At 41.8% G+C, this 26,221-nt stretch overlaps 1 protein-coding gene across 1 annotated transcript in view; it reads left to right on the top strand.

Annotated features, from left to right (window-relative positions):
* Positions 1–1,012: 1,012 nt before the first annotated feature.
* Positions 1,013–26,221, top strand: part of ARFGEF3 (ARFGEF family member 3) — a gene marked incomplete at both ends in the record, with an annotated part of 83,879 nt that continues 58,670 nt past the window's right edge. The window contains 4 exons of the mRNA XM_080342427.1: positions 1,013–1,097; positions 2,237–2,288; positions 18,254–18,335; positions 21,251–21,382. Coding sequence (XP_080198553.1) covers positions 1,013–1,097; positions 2,237–2,288; positions 18,254–18,335; positions 21,251–21,382 — 351 coding nt within the window. The remainder of the gene's footprint in view (positions 1,098–2,236; positions 2,289–18,253; positions 18,336–21,250; positions 21,383–26,221) is intronic.

Here is a 26,221-nt window from a genome sequence, read left to right on the forward strand (position 1 = left end):
TCTCTCCCAGGGACTGCCTTGTTTGGGCAACACAGGTGAGTAGGTTAAGTCAAGACCTTCAGCAAGTGCCAGCTGGGAACGAAGTTGTAGACCCTGTATGGCACACTGACGTTTATTTGATGTCACTGATTTCAGAGGATGAGTGGCCCCTGCACAGGTGTCGGTACGCAGGCCTGACTCCCTGCACCCCGCCCCGCCTGGTTCCACAGGCTGGAGCGAGGGCTTGCCCTGCAGCAGGACTGCAGGAAAAGGACCGCCGGGCTGCCTTGCCCGGGTAAGAGATCTCCACGCCGCCCTCCGTAGCGGGGCTGGCGGGAGGCCGGGCGGGCCCAGGAACAGGCCCCCGCCTCAGCTCCGCAAAGCTCAGACAGCGCCTTCCAGCCCCCGGATGCGGAGACGCCGCCCGACCCCGCAAGGCGCCCGGCTGGAACCGCTCAGCCGCCTCAGGCAAACACCAAGCGCCTTCCCGCACCCTTCCCCGGGGCAGGTCTGCCGGCGCCCCCCGCCCGCCCGTCGCCATGGCAACCGGACAGGCCGCAGCCCGCCCTTGCCGTGTTTCTCCCCCGGGGGCGGCTCCTACCGCCGCAGGGGCCGGGTCTGGCGGCGCCGTTCACCGCTCCGCTCCCCAGGCGCGGCAGCCGCTGCCTCTCCCCGCGGCGCCGGGAAGGGACGCCCTGCGTCCCCGGGGCTGAGAGAAGCCGTGGCCGCCGGGCTGTGCCCGCGGCGGGCGGGGCCAGGCTCGGCCCCAGCCTGGCTGCGCCACCGCGGGGGAGCAGAGGAGGAGGCAGAGGAGGGACTCTGCAGCGGCAACAACTGACGTGTCCCCGCCATGGAACTCGGCGTGATTCATCAGCCGCGGCGGGGCGGCAGCGGGGTGCCGCGCTCCGTCCCCGCGTAGGCACGGCCGCGGCGGGGGCAGCCCCGGCTCCATTCTGCCGCCCGCACCGCCCTCTGCTCCTCGGCATCTGCCCCGCTGCCCCCGCGGCTACGCGAGGATCCCGGGGGAGGCAAGATGGAAGAAATCCTGCGAAAGCTGCAGAAGGAGGCGTCGGGGAGCAAGCACAGGGCCATCAAGGAGAGCTGCACCTGGGCCATCGGTAAGGGGCGGGGGGCGCAGGCAGCGGGCTGACCCTGCCGCGGCCGGGCTGCTGGCGGGGAGTGGGGCAGAGCACGGCCCGGCCATCCCAGTGCCCTTAGCGGTGCGGGGTAGGAGCCGCCGGCGGGGAGGTTTGATAACGACGGGGGCAGGGGGACCTCAACAAACTTGTTCCGCGCTGGCCGCTGAGCCTCCAGCGGGCGGGGAGGGACCGGAGCGCCTCGGGCGGTTGGAAATGCCCGGAGCTCCGCGCTGCTGGAGGGGCTGCGGTCCCGGAGCATCCGCGTCCCCCGCCGCCTTCTGGGTCTGCTTCGTGGGTCTTGAGAGGCAGATATGGGTATCAGTGGCTGTCAGTTTCTGTGTATGTTGGGCGTGTGTGTGTGTCTTTTCTCTGAAAATCCTCATTCCCTTCCTGAATCTTTGTAAAAAAATGTCCAGTGCAGTTTTCACTGCTGGCTCACGTTCAGGCACCTATTTTAAAAGCTGGATTTTTTATTTTTTAATTTTTTTTTCTACTGGACTCTGTAAGCTCTTTTATCCTTGCTATATAATGGAAATAATGATCAATGAGATGTTCTTTTAAGGGAATATGAGCATCCACCCATTTTCAGAGGTTGACTGAGGCTTAAAGTGCTTTTGATACTAACTGCCTGGAGCATTAGTCAACAAGACCCTTAACTTACATCAGCATAACTGTGGTACTCAAAATTGCTTTAAATTTTTGTTTTTCACCCATACATAGTTACAGCAATCTCTGGTAGTTCATACCTGTTGCTGTATCATTACTGCCCTTTCAGCTTGATGTTCCCTGGGTTGCTTCATTTTGTGTTATCCTTGCACAGCAGCCATACTAATACCATCTGTACTGTTCCAGTTTTGGTATATGTGCTGCTGAAGTGCTGATATGTTGAAAGGGAGTTCACTGAGGAGAAGATGGTACCCGGTGCCTTCTCATTGGGCACATAGTGTCCTGATTCATGTAAATCTTTGAAGACTCAGAGCAGCAGTGATTGTTGTTCTGCCAGCTGGAGTAGGTATAAACTTTAGGATTGTTGGTTCAGAGATTGTAGCCAAATGTATTACTATGATTGAACTCAAAAGTTTCTTTTAAAAGCCCAATTTTTTCCTTTGGTTCTACAGAAACGTTGGATTCTCCTGATGCTGCTATCAAGATACCTCCATACCAGCTAAGGTAAGAAGATTTAATGTTGAATCTGTGGAGCTGTGTTACTAAAATTGGAGTAAAATTTTGAATTAAAAATGTGGTAGACAGAGGAGAGGGATGAGTCTATGTGATTTCTTTAGTTTGTAGATATACATATCTGGGTTGGTAGTAGTGCATAATTTGCTGATGAGCTTTTGGCCTCTAGCCATGAATAAAATGTGAGGAAATGTGTTAAAATGAGCGTGAGTATGTATAATGGTGACACTTGGTTAGAAAGGAGGGCTGTTTTATGATCTGGAGAGTTTTCCTTCTGAATTACAGCATTCAGTACAAGTGATGATGCTTTTCACTGTGTTTGTTTTCTTTTAAATCCAGATCAGTTTTTGTTTACTGAAAATAAATATTCTCGAAACTGAAAGGTTATATTATGGTACAACTAGGACACTGGGTATGAATTAACATAATACAGTTTCTATGCCTATTTCTTCCTTTAGCCTGCTAGATTATCTTAAGTAAGCCTTCTCCCTTCTTCCTGCCTCCATTTGTACACCTGTAAAATGGGGGAGGTGGCACTGCCCTCAGTTTTAGAGCTATTTAAGATCTCATTTTGGAGATTCTCATTGCTATGGAGAAAGTAAATAGGCAAGATTATTCACTGTCTCTTCTGACAGAACGGTCAGGAAGCATCAAAAGAAGCTAGCAAGTGCACTGTTCAAAACAGGATGCTATTTCACACAGCTTATAGTTAAGGTGTGAAATGGTTAGGCTTGACTTTAATAAGAATGTAATGGATGCTAAAAATTTGCATGTGTTCAGAAAGCACCTCAACAAATCCACTGAAGAAATTAATTGAAGTCTATCAGATGCAAAGGTATCCCTTCTTATTCAGAAGTACTCTAGTTAGAGGTGATTGAGTTTGTAAGAGAGTATGTAAAAATGTTGCCATAAATTTGGCCTGTCCTGTAGTCCTAGATATTTGCTGTTACATGCTGACAGAGGTGACACTTTTTTACCACAATATTACTATCTTGAGAGTATTTTTATCACCTCATTACTCCTCACTGCTCCTTTCAGGTATGCTTGGTGCAGCTTTGTGCAAGGAAAATTAGGGATTGAAGAGCTAGTTATTTCAGAGCAGTCACCAGATAGAGAAGGAATAAGAGCAGTTCTTTTGCTGCTCTAAAAACCTGCCAGCTGCAGCCTCAGGGGGCCTCAAGTCAATGGGGAGTGGATGTAACATAGGTCTGACATGACCAGTGCCAGACATACTCATTTCCGACACAGACTGGGCAGCTGAGAACAGCTGGAGAAGTAATTCCCAGTAGTTCCATTAGACTTAGATTATGGTTGCTGTTGGCACTGTGGTTGGAGAAAGCTGGCTTTTTCTCTTCCTGTTTATCACCCTTCATCTTTACAGTGTATGGTCTCTCTGTTTTTAAGTACTGTTCTCATTCCGTATGAATTAGTTAGCCAGCTGTTATCACATCTTCCTTTTTCACTTGCCTACTGCCTCTTTATAGATATGCCTTTTTCTTTTCTTCACCTAATATTCTTAAAGTTGTATTTGTTTAGTTTTTTGGGTTTTTTCCTACTGTAAATACTCATCTTTTCAAACAAAGCTAATACCTTCACAGGTCTAGCTATGATGAAGTAAGCTCTTAACATTAGATTTGCCGGTAACAATGTATTCAGTATTACTGGATGCTTTACAAAATTAAGGCTGCGCTAGAGAATTTGAATAAAAGCTTTGGTTGTGGGATCCTTGGTAGGGTTCTGCCATACAACCTCAGACAGTGTGGGAGATGTTGCTGTCACCTGTACTCTGAGCTTATTCTTCATTCTCTGTTAACAAGCTACTGCCAGACTCCAGATCAGCACACTAGGCTGCATCTTGGGCTGGAGTTTGCCTGCATGATGTGCAAACCAGAAAAAAGTTCATCTTTGCTTAGTATTTGTTAAAGAACAGCACCGTGACAGCTTGTTTCCTAACACTGGAAAAGAATAGCCTTGAAAACAGAGCAATGGCGAAGACCAGAAATACAGACAAGATGGATGCAGGATGGGCAATCCTGACCATGTCCCTCTCTTCTTTCATCTTGATGAGGTGCAGATTGCATCATCTGCTATAACACATCAAACCCTGGCCGTTCATCCACTTTGAATCTGCCATTCACCCTTTCTGTTGTAATATTTTTGGGGTGTAATAGCAGAGCCTGGGGATGTGGTCTGGAATATTCTGTGATACTGGAGATAGAGTGAAGGTATGTGGTGTCTTTCTACCAAGTGACCCTAATCCACAACTCTGATCTGAGATCTATAGTGGTAACATACTGGAAGTGTTAAAGGCAGCGTGCCAAATCATTTAGGAGAAAAATAGATATTTGTGAGGTCTCTTCCAAGACCTCTTCATGAGGGGGAAAATGTTCCAGCTTGTTTAGTAGGAAAGTTTGGTGTGTCCTTAGAATATGCAGGATAAAACAGAAGTATATCAGCATTTCTCTACAGTATGTTTGGGGACTTATCTGGGACACATCTATACTGCATAGGAATGGGGAACAGAGATTTATGATCTCTCCTGTCCAGTTGACATAAATACTGACTCAGTTTCAGAACTAGGGAATCTAGTAGGTACCCCAATCAGTATTGTTACTGTTTCTCCATGAAGCAGCATCTGGCTTCCACTAGCAAGTTGTGCTGTTTTTACTGCTGTTTAACAGGATGGCCATGCCCTTACTGAGGTCCTTTTCATTCTGGAACTGAAGAATGAAGTCTGCTCATGAGAAGTTGTAAACTGCATACTCCCCTTTTTCCCCCTTAAAAAGTAAATGGCCATTTGCTGGTTTTGAAAACATGGTTCTAGATGAATAGAGGTTCTTCATAATGTATTATTTTAAGACAGTGATCCTAGTGTGAGAATGGGGAGGACAAGTTATCTTTTTTCATTTCCTCAGACTATGACTAGTTGAGTTCAGGCATTGTTATGTGTGTTGTACCAGTCACATACTTATCTTCACCATAGTGTTGGGGTAGATTAATCCTATGTTCTGGCTTGTTCCTGAGCTAGTCATAGTATCCTCTCTTGTGTTGGGGTTCTGTTACTGAGCACCAGGCAGGCTACATGGTAGTTTCCTCAAGTCTGTGCTATTAGTTGGGTGGTTCAGCTGCGGCATTTATCTAGGAGCTGTTTCCAGCACTTATCTGGTAAGTGCTTAGATAGCAAGTGCCTGGTATGTTTGAGAGCACCTGGGAGTGCAGTGACCGGACACTCAGCCTGGAATGTTATTCTTTAGTTTGATAGAGATCTGTTGAGTATATCTTCAGTTAGTTAAATGAATGCAAATCCCAGCTGATGACCTAGCATATTGTGTGATTCTGTGATATTGATTCTAGTGGGGGACATTAGTTAAATGCCTCACTTTCTAAAGAAATACAAATCTCCAGCAAATACAGACTTCCCTACAGAGTTCTGCCAGCTGTGCCTTGAGATAGGAGTATGTGTGTGCTTTTTCAGTACTTTAACTTGTGATTAGACTACTGAGGAGGGGTATGAAATAGTAAAGAAGATTAAAGTGAACCAAGATGGAAATGACCTTAAGCCAGTTGAAGGCTTTGCCATAGATGTCCTGTGAATTCTTGAGAAGGGAGAATCATGTAACCCATTGGTAACTGGTCCATTGTTGCTTCCCCTAGTATGATGTTTGTCTCTGAACAGGTGTTGTGAAGATTAGATATATGCTAAGTGCTTGAGGAGGCTGAATGGATGACTTATAAATAATGAATTAGATAAAAGGAATTGATGTGCTGATGTTTTAATTGGTGAACTGATCACATGGAAAATAGCTAGAAAGAGCTTAATGTTGTCTGCTAGCAAACAATTGTTTGCTACTAAGTTGAGCTGCATTCAATTCAGTATTTTCAAGTTGACAAATTCTGCCCTAGGGCCAACCACCTACACTGAGCAACTCTCTCTTCTTGGCTAATTCCTGGCCAGTTTCTCCATTGTGGTTTTAGAGGCTGAAATGTGATCCATAAAAGGCAACTGAACAGACACAAAAAAATGAGCCTTGAAAGAGAATGTTTGATCAGAGCGGTTTAATATTCATGAGGATTATATACATAGCAGAGAATAAAATAGGAGGCCGGGAAGCACTTGTCAATCACGGTGTTTTGAAAAAACTTTGGTATACCGGAGTTTCTTGGAATGCTTTATGCAATTAAGTCATGCCTCATAGGCCATTTAGAACTTAGTGGCTTTCTGTCAGCATGGTGCTGAAAAGAAGGAGGTAGGTTTGGATTTTTGAGGGAGGCTGTGGTTTGGTGGGTAGTTTAGCTGTTGTGTTTTGGTGTTTCTGTCCTTACTGGAACCTGGAATCTTTTATACAGAATTTCTTACTGCGTCCCTACTATTCTTCATTAGGATTTATGTTTTTATTGTCCTAAAGAGGCTTTCTCATAGTTCCAAGAGATTTCCTGTAATTTCCAGGTCTCTCTACTATCCTGTTACTACTTTTCTTCTGAGCAGAACAATGACAAGATATGTTTTTTCCTCTTTTGTCAGTATAGCAGGAGCATCACTGCAGATTTGAGTCTGAGCTGTTCTGTGGAGCTTATGTGGCTATTGTCTCTTTACTCTCAGAGAAATGTGGCTGAGTGCAGAAGATGCATATGCAAGACTCTGACTAGTTTAAATTGCTCTTCATGCCAGCTTAAAGTTTCCCCTGTGGACTTTAAAGTAATGGCCACGAGACATGCTGATGAGTGAAGTGTTCTGGCGTAATAATGTATGTAATTTACATCCCTTCTTAAAGGAAGAGCCAGAAGGGCTTTCCAAATGTTTGCTTATCTGTTCAGCATATCTGTACATAGCACATCTCTGTACCTAAAAGTTGCAGAAAGTAATTGAAATCAAGTTGGGGGCACAGGCTCAAGCCTTCCTTTTTGTGTTGGTGGGAGGTCTTGTGTTCATCACTGCAAAAGCTTTCATCTCTCTGGTATTTCACATCGGCCTTTCAAAATATAACCAGTATTTCCAGGGATTAGAGCTGGAGAGTCAGAAGTCAGTGGTGAGCAGGATCCTCAATAATAACTAGTTTATGTCCAGTTCTGTCTCCCCTGTTTGTGTTCCAGTACTATTCATCTTGGTGCTGGTTTTTGAGGGCAGTTTGTTAACTTCAGGAGTGCAGTGCGATGAAGAGCAGTCAGGAACAGCCTTAAATTTAGCCTTAAATTTAGCTGAACTCCAAAATATCTGTCCTCCTAACATTTTTTTTCTCCTATAATCATGGGAATTTGGGGATGAAGTTGGTTCTACTCTGCCATTTGTTTTTTCATCTCTAACTTTGCATCTGACCTACTGCTTGGGAAGTAGATACAGCTTACAAACTCTTAAATAAAACAACATGCTCACACATTTTAGCTTGTGCTCAACAAATAATAAAAGCACTAAGTGCAATGTGATCATCACCAAACATCCAATGCCATGGAGACTTCCAGTCCACTTAACTTTGCAGATAATTCACTTAAATAGTCTTGAGGCTTGGAATGCATTTTGACTTCTCCATTGTGAAGAAATATTTGTGATTTCCTGATTTCTTTCTTCTCCCATCTGCTTAATTTTGTTCATAATTTGTTAGTTTCTTTCCACTGGGAGTGGATAGGGAAGGTTATCTATCTATCTATCTATCTATCTATCTATCTATCTATCTATCTATCTATCTCTATATTCATCAGATCCCCCGACGAGAAGAAAGGAGCAGGGAGGGAGGAATGAGTGTCTCTGAGTTTTTTTGGGGTGGTGTTTTTAGCATACACCTCTCTACTAGATTTTTCTTATTTTTAATGCACTTTGCTTCCTGCTTGTGCTGCCACAGCCACCTGGCATTAAGCACTCCTGTGCTTTCCTCCTGAACCTGACTGCTGGGTATGTGACTCATGCTGCTCAACCATTACACAGTGGCTATCTGGCATTCAGTAAGTGGATGATGAGTTCCCTGGCTGGCACCCGGCCAAGAAGAGATTATAGTGGCAGTGTGGACTGCTGAGCTGCATCTACTCTGCTGGCAGTTTACAGACTGCATCCAGACTTTTGGGGGGCATTTACGTAGCCCGTTTGGTGTTTTGAATGGTGTACATGCTCTTGTCTTGATTCAAAATGTTGCATTCCTAGTTCTGTTATTGGAGGATGGGTGAGGGGAGGTGATTGATGTTTAGAAAGGCAGGGTGGCACTGTCTAATACAGTATTTGGATCAATCTGCATGTTTAATCTGGTGTATGTAACTGGCCCTATTTCTGTCTGATGGGTGGGTATTTTTATGTCAGCAAGAGCTTCGCATCTGCTCTGGGGCCCCAAAGACAGCAGTGTTGGTGAGGAAAGGGGTGTATAGGGCCAGTTTCCATCATGCATGTCTGAACTCTTGCTGCCAAGAAAATATTCCCAAAGTGTTGGAAGGCCTCTAGATCTAGGAGTCCCTAAAAACCTGTCAGCTGAGGCTATGGCTCTTGAAGGTATCGAAGAAGGATTGATACTGTCATGGGAAAAGGTGCATGGTTTCTGAAATATTATTTCTGTCACTCTTTTTTAATGGATTTTTTGGTGTTTGTTTGGCATTTTTGGTTTGGTTTGTGTTTGCTTTTTTGGTTTGGGGGTTTGTTTTGGATTTTGTTGTTGTTGGGGTTTGTTTGGTTGGTTTTGTTTGGTTGGGTTTTGTTGTTGTTATTTTGTTGGTTGGCTGGGTTTTTTTAAGGCAGTGCTTGCTGTTTCTGAAACTAACTTTCTACCCCTCCTGACATTCTTTGTAGTTGCGAACCTTAATATTCACCAGTGCTTTGGGTTGTTGTGCCTTTTACAGATTCTTCTGAAACTCAATTCTAGATTTGTGAGAAAAGCCCCCTGTATATTGGTTTTGGCTGGGCTAGAGTTGATTTTATTCATAGAAGCTGGTAGATCGGGAGTGCGGAGCAGCTGGGTGAGGCTGAGCTGCCTTTTGAGGTTAACCCCCAACATACAGTTACTGTGCAATGTAGGCAATTAATTCAGTACAGGAATAGCACCAATAAAAAATGAGAACAGCCTTAATTTTGAGTGTTTGTCTAATTTCTGACAACAAATGCAACTACAATCTTGCCCCAAGAGTCTAAGGATGATAGTGGGGTAGCTGTGTGTGTGTTTGTTTTAAACATCTGATCGGTTTTAGTGCTTGCAAAGGAGAAGAAAGTGAGAACATCAGGAGGCTGTTGATAATTGCTGTAGAGAATAAAATATGGTTGGGCGGGGAAACCAGGGAATGGAAGAAAAGTGACACTGAAACAGGGAGGACTCTTTTCCTACTAAATGAGGCTTGACTCTGCTCTGGTCTTTGTGTGATGCTGTGCAAGTCATGACTTTTCTTTGTTTTGGAAATGAAGGGGTGAGTGGGAATAATAAGTCTTTTCTCACAGTTCTTTTATTTATGTTCTGTGGAAAGTAACTAAGCTGCAGGAAATAGACTGCCTTTGGTTTCCTTAAGTGTTTGTTTGCTTAAGAAATTGACTATGTTAAGGTGCAGTGAGTATAAAATTACATAATGCGTTGCAAATGTAGGGATATTTTTAACAACCATCCCTTAGGCCTGTCAAGATTTAGCATTACACTGCTGTGAAAGTTGAACGGAATTCCAGATTGCAGCATTAACCTTCAAAATGTAACTAGTAATAACCAGAAATATACCTTATCCTCCTGTTTCTTCATCAAACTGTTTTGTAAATAACTCTAGACCATCCAGCTGTAATGGAGAAAATAAGTTCATTTGCAAGATGTCTGTGCTATAGTACCTCTGTCCCTCTTTTCTGTCTCCTCAATCCTACTCTGTTTCAGCATTGTAAAACTTCTTCTGATGGAAATTCAGTTCTCGTAAGATGCTTTACTTGTTCTTCTCAGTGTACTGAAATTTTGAAACAAAAATGTTTCCACTGGAAAAACCCTCAGCTTCCCTTCCAGGCTTACCCAATATAGGGAAAAGAGGTTTTGTGGAACAGCTTGATAAGCTTTCAAAATTGTAGGCTGAGCCAAGTCCAGTGTGTGCTCTAATTCAGGCCAGGAGGTGTACACTAGCCATGGATACTCTGCTCCTCACCTCATCTTCATTATGTGTTTCAAATGATAATCAATAAAATAAAAAAAATAAATCAATCAATTTAAAGAATACAGATTGCTTTATAATTAAGACCTTGTGATGTTTACATGTGTTATTCAATTCCTTAAGAGCAGAGTTAGTAAGTGGCTGTCATACCTTGTGCAAAGGGCGAAAATCTACTGGAGTGGATGTTCTAGGGAGAGTGATGATAATGTGTCACAGATTACGCTACAGCTTTGGAGACTGGAAGCATCTTGATTATTATTTTGGCCGTGTCCACTTTAATATTATGTAGAATCTTTTGTTATCTCTCTTCCTCTTCTCTCAAGCAAAGGTGCATTTTGTTCTGTTTTGGTTTTGCCTTGACAACAGTATCAGGCTCCTATCTAGGAACTTTGTGTTGAAATCAAGATGTTATTAGTGAGTACAGCGAAGAAGCAAATGACTTGAAGTGCTCTCCAGCCGAGTGACTGTGCTGAGCTATTTAATTACGATTGTATGAATTTTCTGGTCTCGGCTGCATTAGGCTGGGTGGAAGATTAAATTGTTCATGTTTGCCTTTCCCATGAGTAGAGCTATACTTCTGCTGCTATGGCAAATCCATGTATCTTGGAAAGTAAGTAAATAAAAAAAAATATAAATGCCACTATGTCACTTTAATACCAAGCAGTATTAAATTGCAATCTCATTCAACATTCTAGGTTGAAAAATTCTTAAAGTCGTAGCTAACAAACTGTACAAATTTACATTTAGGCATTATTCCTCACTTGCTTTTTTCCTGTATCATTAAGTGTCCTCTGATAAGCAACTCTTATGCTTCCCTCCAGAGGCAGGTTTATTTTAGCATTGGGAGAAGTGATTACTTTCTGTCTTGGTTTGAAAAGCAAAGGGAGTCAAGGGAAGAAGGGAATACATGAAACAAAGAGGATGGGAAAAGGAAATACTTAGCTGGGAGACCCAGAGGAAAGTCCAAGAGAGAGCTGATGTTGGCAGCAGAGGTGAGAGAGAATCAGATTCAGAGAGTTAAACCTCAAGTCATATGAAATGAAGTCTTTCCACTGTAACTGGATAAAAGTGAAGAGTTTTGTACTGTCTGGGGAGAAAAAGAATAAGAGGTTTTGTTTTGTTTAAAAGAAAAAAACAAAAACAAAGTTTCAAGTGATTAGGAAATAAAATAAAAATCATAGAATAGTTTGGGTTGAAAGTGACCTTCAAAAGTGACCTAGTCCAACCCACCTACAAAGAGCAGGGGCATCTTCAACTAGATCAGGTTGCTCAGAGCCTTGTCCAACGTGACCTGGCTTTCAACCAGAAATTATGAAGTTATTAGTAAAGGTAGAACCTCACCTGGTTATGCGAGAGGCAAATCTCTTGACATGGGAAACATGCACATAAGTGTCTCTGTGCTTGTGAGTAACTGGGGTAAAATCTTGCCTCTGCTGAAGCATGTCAGAATTTATATCAGCGCAGTTGACGGTAGTCTCTCAACTGTTTTTGTTTGTTTTTCAAGACCTGTAAACTGCAATGCTAACTGCTGTAGTATCAAAGTTGTATAACAGTGTATGATTATCTTGCAGTGGTACAGCATCATAAAGATAACTTATTGTTGGGAGAGGGTTTCTTTGGGGTGTTTTTTATGTTGTTTGTTTGGGGTTTTATATTGTTGTTGTTCTTGAAAAGGATGGTTCTAACTAGAAGGCTTCAGATTTTGTCTTTCGTTATATTGCTCTAAGAAGTCTCAAGTACTATTAACAAACTCGTATTTGCATAGAGATAGACATTTTAGTGCTGGAGGGCTCTGTTGTAGTCATCTGGTCCAACCTTGCCATATATTTGTACATTGCAAGCTCCAGACTTCTGAGTTTGACTGTAATACTCTTCATAAGTGGGATGGTCATAATAATTTCTCTAGACTCTGAGCAAGCACTTAAAATCCGCTTTCATCTTGAAGAGCTTTTGCTTGAAAAGGATGTATTTATTTCCTGTTCCTCCTCCAAGTTTTAAGTACTTCCATTGTGAACCATAAAGTTGTTGGTGGGTTCTTTTATCAACTTTCTCTAAGCTTAGCACAAGAGAAGAACAGTTACAGATATTTCTACTTTCTATGTACATGTGCTCATATATACACTGCTGGAATTTGTTTTACACAAATCACACCACTTTGTGTTTTTTTGTAGAGGGACACTATTTGCTTCTGTTTGGTTTATTTAAGGGTAGCAGCTGGGAGTACCTCCAGAATTTTGAGAATTCGTCTTTCCCATTTATTTTCTCATGGTGGGCCAACTTTTCTGCTTGAGTGAGTGAGGCTAATGGAGTTACACACTGTGACACTTTGTTCATTTTAAACAGGCAAGACAGAGCAGCAGTTCTGAACTGTCAGTGTTACTCTGACTGAAAAACGTCGGACTCTGGCTATGACTGTTATCCTGCCTAACAAACAGCGTATCAGAAAATGGCAACAGCCGTGAATCAAATTCTTATCTGTTCTTTGACTGGGCTGTGAATTATGCTATGGAATACAAATTACATGCTGATAAGGCCTTGAGGTTCTGAATTTTGCTTCTGCTATGTAATTTTCAGGGGGAAGATAATGCAGAGAGATGTCTTATTTTTAATCTCTACTTTTAATCCCATTTCTGAAAGTTAATATGGTTATCACAATTTGCATGAAGGCAAATAACTTTTAGAGCAGTGACAAATACGTCATTTATAGTGCCCCCTTCTCTAAGTCAGAATTGTGGAGGTAAAGCTGGGCCAGGAGACTGTGTTCCAGGCACTAACAAGAAGGAGTTAAGACTGGGCCATTTCCTACCTTCATTATAATTTTCATTATGAGAGTGAATTAATGAACCATTATTCTCCTCTCACTAAAGACTTTTTCTGCTACAATGAGGATAGAAAGATTTTTATTATCTCTTACTTACAATAGTAATCTGTCTTGCTCTGACCTTTTTGGCAGTCTGTTTTGACTGACCTGTCATAGTACCCCTTGTGACAGACCTGCAGGGCAAGAGATAAGTTGATAAGCCATGGCAAACTCCAATGACTAGAAAGGTTGTTATAACCCAGTGTGCTGAATATAAAGGGTATTTAGGTTCTTGTGACTCATTCTGCAGCTTACGAAGCTGACAGTCATGGAGTGGGGTGGCTCAGGAAGGACAACGTGTGCTCCTGGAGATACTGGTCCTGGATTCTGGGTTCTGTCCCTGACCTTTTTGCTTGATCCTGGGCAGGTGACTTGGGATTCAGTTAAGATACCATGGAGGCCTAGTGACAAAACTCTACATAACTTCAGTAGGAACAGGACTGAATTTTTGTCCTTAGCGCTCTCTGCTTACTCTGTTTTGCACGTAACAAGGTCTGCACTTAACAAATGCTGTTTTCTCTAACGGAGTGCCAGTTAGTGCAAATGGCTACTGGTTTCTAGTGACCTTAGAATATATATTTACATATATATATATATATATTGTTTGTTTATTTTTAATTGGCCTTCTGGGTCAGAACAGGGGGGTTGTTGGCACTATTTGTTTTGAAGGGAGGAGAATTCCATCGTGTTATACTCGTTCAATATTTGTGTTATACCAGATTTTAATGGAAACACTGTGACTAAGAAAGCTGTTTCATAATTCTGCAGTTACTTTCTGTGCATTAAAATAGTTCTTCCAGACTCTCTTGTGCTGTCAGGTAAAGAACACTACAGCCAGGATCTGTTATTGGCACCTCTCTGTTCTTTCTCTTCCCCCCCTGCCCTCCCTGCTTCTTCCTCTTTGGGAAGGTGGTTCCTTTGGTTTGATTTTTAAACTGAGCTGTCTTTTGAGAGCACTGCTATATGGATATATGCAAACAATGCAATTAGCATGGATTTCAGCATAGTACAGTACTTGTATCTGAACACATCCGTTTTCTTCACTACCATTTCTTCTTTACACCGTCACAACTTCTTTCTTCCCTCTAGATTCTGCTTTCATTGCTTTGTTTCATCTGTCAATGCCCAGCATACCTTATCCCAAAGCTTTTGGCAGCTTCCTCTCTTCTAAGTCAAAGGTGCTCCCTTCCTTTCATGCCCACTTTGTGCTGTACTTGACTTGTGTCATGCAGGGTTAAATTGGTATGTGTGCCTAAAACTGTATTTGTATGTGTGTCCCCACCTGCATGGATCAGTATGGAAGTATAAGAGTTCGAGTGTGAAACTAGTTTCTGTACAGTAACGTAAATGGAAAACATTCTTCAACTTGTTTTGAAGTTTATTGTTGTGTACCAGTTTATTCTGAGAGCATCACATGGATGAACTGTGACTTGACAGTGGAACTGCAGAGAGTGGAGTAAGCAATGAGATCCCATGTTGTGAGACCACTCAAAAATGTAAAAGGACTAAGGTATTAGAGGAAACCTCAAACCCTTTCTTTATTACACTCCAAGACCAAATTCTGGTCTGCATTATCTCTTGTGCAGCCTTATTTAACCCAGTTCTTAAGTGGCAGACCTTAGCAGGGACCAGTTGTGTTAGTTTACATCATCCTCTCCCATTCTGCCTGAGGATTATCTGCTGTGTCCTGTGTTCTCACACTAGCAGATGATGCATTTAAATAGCAGGTTGAACTGAAGTGTGGAAGATGCTCAGGCTAATCAGCATTGTGAGGTATCTCTGCAGGTGTTTTATAGCTGTAGCATGGAAATGCTAAAGATTTAATTGACTGAGGGTGTAACAAGAACAGGAAATGACACAATGGCAATTCATTTTCTCCAAGAATACAGTGGGAGCGCAGGCTGCAGCAGCCTTAATTAGGTTTTCACTTAAACATTTTAAGCAAGGATGGGAAGTTCAGCTAATTGAGTCTGTCCTGATTTCCATCCTCCTGATTGTCATTGTTTGCTCTTCATTTTGGGAGATATCTCAAGAAACAGCTCTTGTTGTTTTCTGCTCATTACAGTATGTGATGACAGATGGTAGGCAACATACTGATGTGCAGAGTAGCTACATGTAAGCCATAGGAGCTCCCACCTGTCTTCATGATAATGAAACTGAACTGGATCCAGTCCAGTGACTTCTGACTGCCTTCTCTTTCCCCTCTCCTCCCTGTCTCCATCCACTTCAATGTGAGAAGAAATTTGTTGTGTATTAATAATACCCCAAACTTTTACATGCTGTTGCAGTGAACTGTAGAAAGTCTAAAAGAAACATGATGTTCTGCCCTGAAGAGGTTCAGGTCCAAATAAACATCAGCTTTTAGCATCCCTGCAGTTAGTACTATAAGCTATTGTGATTTTTTTTTTTTTTTTTTTTTTTTTCCCTTCTTTTTCTCCTGTGTGTGCCTGACTGACTGACTACCAGTTAATGCACAGGTACCTTGTTTTGGCACCTGTTGATCTACTAATTTCAAATGTGAGTTCTCTCACAGAGGGTGATAATGACAACTTATTTTAAAAGAGAGAGTGTGTCGAAGTCACAGCGTAAAAGTTAGCACTTAAAGGTGCTTTGTGGGTTAGAGATGAATTGCTGTGACACATCTCTAAACTTCAAAGTCCTGTCAAAATTACCTGCATGCTACAAATGTTCCCAGGTTCAGGCAAAGCTGGCAGTAAATAGACAGGGAGTAGCCAGCTCTGTACTGGCTAGAGGATTAGTGTCTGAACCTGGGAGTCAATGTTTTGGCAGTTTCTGTAGATCTGGATCATATGACACTTTATGAGGAAATATTTCCTAGATTTCTGTAATTCAAGCTGTTTTGGCTGCTAAACTTGCAGGTGTTAAGAGTCCTTTTAGTTAAATTGATTCCAGAAACATTCAAGAAAGGAGCTTCTGAGAAAACCGGGCTTTGTGCCTGCTTGTTTCTCAGAATATCCTAAGTGAAGCAAATGGTTAGCTTTTAGTTAGAAACCTATTTCAAGACACACATGTAGTCATCTTCTAGCTTTTTAGAAATCTGTATAATTCATGCCTCTTTTAAAAAGCTCCTTGTGGTGTTATGCCAAACGGCCTTTTGCAAATCTGGAAATATGAAAAGAACTGCAGATTCTCAAGAGGTCTTTGCCAAGTACAGAAGCTTGCTGGATTGCTTACCTGAGCTTGTGACTCTCAACTCTTTATCATTAAAGGAAGGGGTTGCATTTCAAAGAGTAAATAGCAGAATTGTGCCCCTTGGGTTAGCTTGTGATTTGTGCTTTTTTGGGAAAGGTGGAGAGAAGGGAATACCAACTGAACGCACCCAAAACAGAGTTAACTTTTCAGAGTGGATATTCAGTCTTCTCTGCAAGCAGGATCCACTGAAGGAGTACAAGCCAGGTTCCCCAAAGCTGGGATGGTCAGTGTTTGGTAATTTACATTTAAATTTTTTTAACAGCAAGTTCAGGTTGTAGGCTGCCAGTTTTGGGGGGAGGTTGGCAGGTTAGGGGCAAACTATGATGAAGCATGACTTCAGGTAGCATTGACAGTGCATCTGAAACTCTGGTAATCACTATTGCTCTAACCCGGGGCTTCTCTTTAGCTAGTTACTGCAGGGAGGATGTGCAAGAGGAGCAGACTGTGCACACTGGCCTACTGCATGTGTTTCATTCATGTCAGAACTTGAACCTTTAAAATTGTAGGAGAGTTAGTCAACTGAAACTAAGTGAATTCAGGTAAAAGGCAGTTCACAGGGGCTAAAGAGGAAAAACTCTTCATTTTGGTATATTTAGAAATTAAACATCTTTGACTCTACTTTGAAAAGACAGGGGGTTTGTATGTTTGTTTGAGTGCATTGAGACTTGATAAAGAAGAATAGTTCAAATGGAACAAGTCAGGGCTTTTTGGTTTCCAGTGGGGTAAGAAAAGACTCAACTGGTTGTTCCTTCTTACCTTGCACATACTTGTTTCCATGGGGAGGAAATTAATACAATTCTGAAAGGGCTCCTTGGGGTACAATGCAGATAGCTAGAGAACTAATACTCTTAAGGGCTGGCACAGAATGGTTTGCCAGAAGCAAGTGTGTCTATACAAATGCAAAAATAGACTCTGTATGAAGAGCTAAGAGCCTCTTATGATATGTGACCTAATGAAGTGTTGCAAACCTCTAGGGGCACTGTAGTTGGACATCAGCTGAGTATCTCTGATCAGGAATGGGTTCCTTGCCAACTAGCAGGATTTGGTTAAAGGGCTTGTGGTTACTAGGTGCTCCTCAGATGCTGCAGCCCTCCTCTGATAAGGAACAAGGAGTGAAGTGGGAAGTCATAGCTCCAGACACTCTTTGGTTTGGTCACCAAATTAGAAAAATTCAGTATGTGAGCACTGAGTTGAAAGCATCTAAAATATTATCCTAGTTAGTTAGTTATTTTAATATTTTTAAAAAGGTGTTATTCTGTAATCAAAGTGCAGCTTAGTCATAGTAGTTGTACATGCTACATGTACAGGTGTACATTTGCTTTTGTCTACAGCATTTATAATTGGAGGGAGCTAAAATGACAGGGCATACTGTACTGTAAAGGAGACCATAGATCAAAACTTGACTAACAGAAAGTGAATTATGAAACTACTTTTCTAGCAATTTGAGTATTAAACAGAAGGTAACTGAAGTGTAATGCCCATCATGCTGAGTTGAAGGACCACTACTGATGTGTGAATCCCTTCATTATGCGTTGCACATTCATGTATGCACACAGAGGGCTAACAGTTGGGAAATATTTTGTGAAATTTGAATTAAAAGACTGTTCTTAACAGTCTGTGAAGAAATATGCCAGCTCTCTTTAGAGGGTAAATGTTCTTCCCTGAGTTGTGAAATTCTCCTTGATTCCTGTATGCATTATCTTACTGAAAACGATACGGCCCTTCTGGAATGTTCCTCCTTTGAATACCAGTTTCAGTTCCATTGTTCCCTCTCATTTTTACTGTTTTTAATTTTCTGCAGGGAGAAGTGTCTCCTTCCTCTCCAACTGGCTTTGGAATCGAAGAGCATGAAACTGGCCCAACAGGCTCTAGCAGGGATGCAGGTATGGCTTTTGAGTGAGTGTGTTAGTGGGTAGTGGGTGTCATGGAAATCTAGGCTTTTCTTTTGAAAAATACTGCAGGAAAAGTGTATGTAGTCAGGTGGACCTAACAATAATGTTTGTGTTTCTGTAACAGTGTTCAGAAGTTAGGATGCAAGTAAAGGCCAGTGATTCCACAGAAGCTAAAAATGTTCTGCAGATAGGTGGAAGTTCCTGGCTTTCTGTGCTGAAATGGAGATGTACTCTTCCTTTTATGGCCTTGTGCTACGCTCAGTAAGCCTTGCCACTTCTAAATGTCTTGGAAACAAATCTAAGTCAACTTTTTTCTGTTTTATTTAATTAGAAGAGAGGACTGCAGTGCTTGAAAGATTGAGAGGCTAACAAAGGATCTGGGAGCTGTGTTCTCTATGTGTGGGCACTTTCCATGCTTTTTTGTACACTGAAAACAGTAGGAGTAGCATCTGATTTGAAAGTTTAAGAAATTGCGAAAGGAAACAGCACTGCAGCATAAGCAACAAAATGACTCTTGGGTTTGACAGTATAAAAACTAGATCAGTTTAGCTTTCTTTTAGTTCGACAAATGAGTATCAGTAAATACTTACCACTAGGGGAGTGATAGTTGTGGAAAAAGCTGGTACGCTGCTGGGGTGTAAAATGCATACCACCATTTTCTAAAAAGAAATTTCTCCCTCCAAGGGCAAGCATGAAGCTGTTTTGGGAGTATAAGGATGTAAGTGGTCATTCAAATTCACTTAATTCAGCATAGGATGTGTCAGGCATTTGTTTAGACAGTGCCCTGTCCCAGGATGTGACATAGCTGTGGGAGGCTCTAGCTAAGGAAAAAAGATACTTTCTGAAGGGTCACTCTAATTATTGGGCTCTGCCAGAAGACACATGTCGCTTTCTTGCAGCATAGTCCTCTGGTCCCACTCAGAGGTCCTGTGCCCTGTGTTTCAGATATATGAGCAGTGGGAGGACGAGTAGGAGAGGGAGAGGGGGTTGCTTTTAAAATTAAAGCAACAGTAGACTAGTGGGATTTGAATATATGTCTGCTCTTGTACCAGTGCAGGTATGCCTGTTAGAAGAACTCTGTAGAGTGATGATTGACTAAGGTTAGTGGAGGAATTATGAATGTCTCCCTATCCACTGTAGTATAACTTCCTTGAGAACACTCGGTGAAGATAAATTTTATTTTTTTACTCTTCTAACTTGCTGCACATATGCTTGAGTTCTGTAGGAACTGGAATTGCCAAGCTGTGTATTTGCAGCATGGCACCTTAAATGAGAGTGTTACCTCCTATCTAGAAGCCTAATAAAGTAGTCCAGGCAAAAATATAGTCCTTCATCTGCATTTATGCTATGTGAAGTTTTATGAAGGACATAACAGCACACCATGCAACTGATGTTAGGGAGATAGGTTAAAAAATAGGCTAAAAGACAAAAATGAGATGAAGTACAACTTTCATCTACCAAAAGTAGGTCACAGGATAGTGAAGATTAGGAGATACCTCAGGAAACCATCTGGTCCAGCCCTCCTGCTCAACTAGGGTCACCTGGAGGAGGTTGCCCAGAACCATATCCAGATGGCTTTGAATATTTCCACAACCTCCCTGGGCAACCTGTGCCAGTGCTCAGTCACCTTCACATTAAAGTGTTTCCTGCTGTTCAGAAGGGACCTCCTATGTTTCAGTTTGTGCCCATTCCTTCTTGTCCTGTTGGTGGGCACCACTGAAAACAGCCCAGCTTGGTTCACTTTGTAGCTTCCCTTCAGTTACAGTGATGAGACCCCCCACTACAAACCTTTTCTCGAAGGTAAACAGTCCCAGCTTTGTCAGCCTTTCCTCATGGGAAGCTCCAGTCCCTTCACTATCGTAGTGGCCTTTCCTTGGATTCTCTCCAGGAGCTCTGTATCTCTCATACCAAACTAAACACTCTCCTTTATATAGAAAAACATATCATTTTCCTTGTAAGTTGAGTTAAGTCTCATCAGGCTGTACAGTGCTAAAGCACTTGCTATACTGCTATGTGGGAAATTCTTAAAATGTTGTTGTGGGTTATCCCTGGCTGTCAGCTCAGCCCTACCTAGCCACTTACTCTCTTCCTCTCAATGGGGTGGAGGAGAGAATCGGAAGGGTAAATTTGAGAAAACTCATGGTCTAAGACAGAGTTTGATAGGGAAAGCAGAGCTGCATGTGCAAGCACAAGAATATTAGGGATTCATTCACTCCTTCCCATGGGCAGGCAGGTTTTCAGCCATCTCCAGGAAAGCTGGGCTCCATCACATGCAATGGTTATTTGGGAAGACAAATGCCTTAACTCTGAGTGTCTTGGTCGCATACCTGATTAGTCAACTTCTGAATGACATAAAATACATCTTGTCAGTGATCAGAAGTGCCACCTCCACAGTGCTTGTGCTCTGTTGGAGCAAGCAGGATGACAGCTGAGTCTTGTGTCCTGCTGGATAGGGTATCTGATAGCACTAGTTTGAGGCCAGGATACCAGACTGAGTGGGGTTTTTTTGGCATTGTTCTTTGCATTTGCAGGGAGTGTGAGGGTTCCACCCTCTCCCCATTTGTTGAGAGGTTTTGCTGAGAGCATTACTTGGAATGGTTTGTGTTCCCTCACATCAGTTGCTGATGTCTGCTTTCTTCTGGACACTGGAGAAGTGGGATGGGGAAAGGTGGTACTAGAATGGCAGGTGATTTGAAAGATGTTAATTGTCCTCATATGGTGGCATGGATCTCCTGGTTTTTGCTGTAGTTTTGTATTTTGTAGTATTAGATCAATTTGAAATTTGTACATAGAAAACCTAGCCACCATAGTACCAAACACTAATAGTTTTAGGTGTAGTAGTTTACAACAGAATTGGGCAGAGGCAATTTTGTCTCAACCTGTACTTTGCCATTTTTTCTCTGCAGAAGCTACTATCTGATGAGAGGTTTGTATCCATGGAAACAGACTCAGATGAGAAACAGTTGCTTAATCAGATGCTGAATGCCGTCAAAGTGACTCCTTCACTCAACGAAGACCTGCAGGTTGAAGTGATGAAGGTTAGTGTTTCACACACGTCAGTACTTGCAACAGGGGCTGCAATAACCAAATGCTGCGGTTAGCAAACAAATTAGCTGTTGCCCTGGAAATCTTCACCTTAGGATGGTATTTGATTCTCTCCTTCCTGCAGGCAGATGTCAGTTGTTTTCATTTCTACTTGGTTTGTTTTTCCCCGGCTTAAATAAGAGACAGTTATATTAAGAGTCAGTGCACTGGTGGTCCCTGTTTTCGCAAACTGCAACAGAACAATCAGTTCACCTCATGAGAGTTCACAGATAAATGACTTGTAGATTTGGAAGTTTGTGTTTGGTATTGAGCTTTAGTGCTCATGGAGTGGGCTGTGCAGGTATGTAATTTTGAATTATGTGTACACAGGTGCTTTCTAGCTTGTTAGTTTTATGTTCTCTTTGTAAAATGCTAATAATGGAGTATGATTTGTTTAGGCACCCAAATGTCCCTAGACTAGTGCATGAAAGAAATTGTTTTCCATACTCAGTGAAAACTTTCATTTTTAGAAATGCTTTAGCATTCTTCTGTGTGTGTTATGAAGTGTAGCTGCTGGAAGATCCTTTTTTGGAGGGGAGTTGCTGTCAAATTTCTTTACCCTGTCATTGGGTTGATTGTATGACTTGCCAGTACTGCCATAAAAAAGTGACTTCCAATATCTGTATTTGTGTGAAGCAGTACAGTGGTGTGTAGTTCTCAGATGTTTGGGTGTAAACTCTGTACTACAGGGTTTGTTGTGCTATAGCTGACTTTTGGAACAAACCTGGTGGTCCTTTTTGCATGTTTACTATACCTGGCCCCGACTGATATATTTAAGTCTACTTACTTGACTGTCCTTTACTTCTAAGTGCATAGATTAGGTATTTTATTTCTTTCTTGCATGCAATATCCTTGTTCTAATGAATATATATTATCCACTCTGAAACTGCTCTGTACTAGTTGTTCCTTTTGCCCCTGCAGATGCCTACCTTGGTGCAATATACACTCTGTGTCAGAACATGCAGAATGGTGGGCCTAGCAGCAGAAAAAAGGGAGGAATATTGGTGTGCACTGTTACACAGTTTATGGGTGCAGGCTTCTGCCCACATAGGGGCTGAAGTGGTGACACCCAGATCTGTATCCCTAACCCAGCATGCCTCCTTCCTGCCTTTTGTCTCTCTGGTGGGAAAAGGGAAGAGTTAACTAGTACTACTGAAGTAGCAAGTCTCTCTTGCTATGCAGTAACGTTTTGCAAGTCGCTTTTTTTACCTTCTTGAGTGCTTCAGATTCAGAATCTGCCAGCACACAATTTCTTTGAAAGCCATGACATGTATCTGTGATGCGTTTCTCCCACACTGAAAAGAATGTGAGCGCTGTATTTTACTACAGTTACAAGTGAATATCTTTTCAAGTTGTCTTGATATGTGAGAAGGAAAAAAAAAATCCAAACCACATAAAACCAAAGCCAACATGTTCAGTTCCATTTTAAGCGCAAAAGAGAAAGGGGAACATTGTTCTCATTCAACAGAGTGAAATTTAGATGTACAAATCCTTTTCTGGCTAAAAGCAGAGCATATATGGTAAAAATCAGGCTACGTCTTTATATCCTGAGAACAAAGCAAAACTTGTATTTCAATTTAAGTATTTCAAGAGACCAGAGGATGAAAACATACTGTAATCAGGGCAGTTAAAACTCAGAGGCATTAAATCTGAGCCTTGCCTAAAAGTCAAATCAAGTAGAGAGCTTTTTACATTGTAACCTGGAGGTTGCAGGTGCCACTGTAACACTTGAAAATGTTGTAGCTAACCCAGGTCTGTTGGAATGGCTGAAACCGTCAGGGGTTTTTCAAGCAGCTGGTCTCAGCAATGCATTTATACCCCTGGATCTGCTAAAATGTGACCTCCAGGCAATGTATGATTGTACATTAAACTGTGTTACTCAATTCCAAGGAGATTAAATATATCTTTATCCAGTGCAGATATTAGACACTACTAAAGATGAGCAGGTTTGTGTGAAACTGGGTCAGCAGTGATACTGGCTGGCTTCTTTGTGACTTGCTACACAGTTGCACCAGTCTTGCAGATGTTAAGAATGCAACCATCAAAGAATTCATAAAAGCTGTCAGTTGTGCAAAATATATGTGAAAATAGAGGTGTGGGAGTACAGACTTCATTGTAAGTTGCTGGCACGTAAGCTCCTAAATCACTTAAATGTTGTGGTTTGGGTTTGGTGGGGTTTTTTTTGTTTTTAATCCTATCCAAAATTTCTGCTGTTGTTCCCAATAATTGTGCACCAGAAATTCACACTTCGTGCGTTATCCAAAATAAATGTTTTGGATATTTATTTTAATGTTTTATTGTCACCCACCTGTATTGCGGATGTCAGTGTGAAGGGATTTAATTAGCTGTTTACATTCAAGTAGCTGGAAGTTGGAATTGGCAGTGAAAAGAAGAATGCAGGAGAGAGGCATAAGTGCAGTTAGTTGCCTTGCTTGATAGGCTTTTGGAATCTGTCAAATATTATTGTGACGAGGCAGCATTAGACAGGAAAGACATAGAGTAACTGAAATGGTTACTGTAAATAAATGGAAAGGCGTGCTAGCTGGACCTCCTCTGGAACTGAAAACCATGCAGTTGGGGCCACTGCTGTGGAAGTGAAACAGCACTCTCTAATTTATGCCTAGATATCAAATCCTCTTTATTTTTAAAGGATGAGTGTCATGGCATGTTCTACAGATTCCTGAATTGGAGGATCACAAAACCAGCAAGCTGACAGTGTCCAGGCTGAGGGGCCAGGGCTGGGGATTGTGCTGGAGGGCATCCTGGGCAGCCAGGGAAGATCAATACTGCTGAAATGCAGCTGCCAAGATGACCTCAAAGCCTTCATTTTTCACAGTACCTCTCTCCTCTGTGCTAGGTGAGGTACTCTTCATCCTTATTATGAACTTTAAATCAAAGTGGAATTTTACTTTTTGTAGTAAGCAAATACTAAACTAAACTCCAAGTTAGGGACTGCTGCCAGTATCTCCAGTTCTTCGGAATACCAGTTGTGAATTGCATCTTTCTCTTAGATGCTCATATAGAGTGCTTATGTAGGGAAATTCCCCCCTTGAATTTCCAGAGTAGAAGTGATAGTCTGAAGTCCTTGTTTATCTTTTTGCAGGACACCCTTACTGTTACTAAGCTCTGGGTAATTCTTATGTCATCAGCACTTTTGTGCCCAAAAGAAGGCAGTGGTCTTTTCAGTGAGGAAGGGGAAAAGACTGTGATTTCTCTGAGACATGAATGGGCACCCATAACAAACACAGGTGTACTAACTGTATTTGATTTCCTGTGTAATGAAGCAAGCTGTCTGGGCTGTATAAATTTTGCATGCAGAATTGCACATTATTTAACTGCTGAGCCTAGTATTTCTTTGGAATATCTCAATGACTGTGCTCTGTATTCTCTGTACCTCTGACACATTTTATGACAGAGATTTATTAGTATTTTCACACTGGGGAATTGAGGCTATTTAGATGCTTTAAATCATATTAAGAAATACTGAGAAACCAGGTAGTCCAGGAAGTATAACCAGAGGGAGCAATGCAGCTGACATAAGGCCACTTTAGCATTCACCTTTGCTGTTGCCATGATAGTTTGCTATCACACTGAAAATTCCCACTAACATATGTAATGTCAGTTTGCGTCTTTACTATGCTTAGCTGGCTGTACCAAGGGAATGGAAAATCACACAATCATACAGTGTCTTGTTGTTGATCTTCTTGTAATACATCAATAGTTTCATTGCAGTTTCAAACAAAAAATCTAAATATTTTTACTTATGTATTTTCTTTACAATATTCATGTGAGTTGGGAGGAAGAGATGTTGATTACTATAAAATTCAGTGTTTAATCAGTGAGGTACCAAAGTGGCTCACTGCTCCATGAAGTTGCCGATATATACAATAAATGGGGAGGCAGTAATTCAGCACTTACCTTAGAGGAACATGATCATGCAATATGGCTTGCCCAGAAGTGGGAAGACTTCTGTTGTGTGACATGAGGCTGTATTATAACTGAGTGAAATGCAAGGGTATATCTCATGTTGACAAGTAGGGACCTTTTGTTGATCTTAGGCACTAGATTGGGAAGCAAATTGATGGTCTACAGCAGAAAGGGGTACCGGACATGTTCTGGATTGAAGATTAATATCATGGGTTTGGGTTTGGTTGTGGAGTGGGGCAGATCTTATTTTCTCTCCTGGTTTGATGCTTTTAAATTCTGGCTTCAGATGTTTTTGAAATGGCTGAAGCACTTCTGCTTCATTCAATTAGACCTTTGTTTGCAGGAACACATATAGTATTGACAAAAGCACTATCAGATATGGTCACAGCAATGGAAAAATAAACTGATCTATAGCTGAGCCTCTAGATTGAGGTCCCTTTTAGCTTTAACATTTCTGTGGTTTTTACTTTCTCTCTTTGATTTTTTTTTTTTTTTTTTGGTAGTTTTTTACCTGTAACCCTGACTGTAAAATCCAGTTCCTTCAGGAAAGGCTTCTGGAAGAACTGGAACTCAGCTTTGAACATAACTATGGAGTTGAAGCCGGTCAAACCAAATATGAAGGAAGTGAGGAGGGTGGAAAGAACAGAGAACAGCAAGGACTTTTTTTTTGTCATCTCACTAATGTTATGGTGACTTTAATTTATAAGTTGACAGCGTTCCTAATAATGCAGTACCCCTCTCTAACTATGAGAACCTTACTTTCACATAACAAAAAAAAGTAGAGTTTAGTGAATAATTGCAAATTAGTAGATGAGTCCTCACCCAGAAATAAGCTGTCTAGATAAACCGGATACACTGTAATGTAA

The sequence above is a fragment of the Nesoenas mayeri genome (genome assembly GCF_963082525.1).
Source record: "Nesoenas mayeri genome assembly, chromosome: 3".
Classification (NCBI taxonomy): Eukaryota; Metazoa; Chordata; class Aves; order Columbiformes; family Columbidae; genus Nesoenas; species Nesoenas mayeri.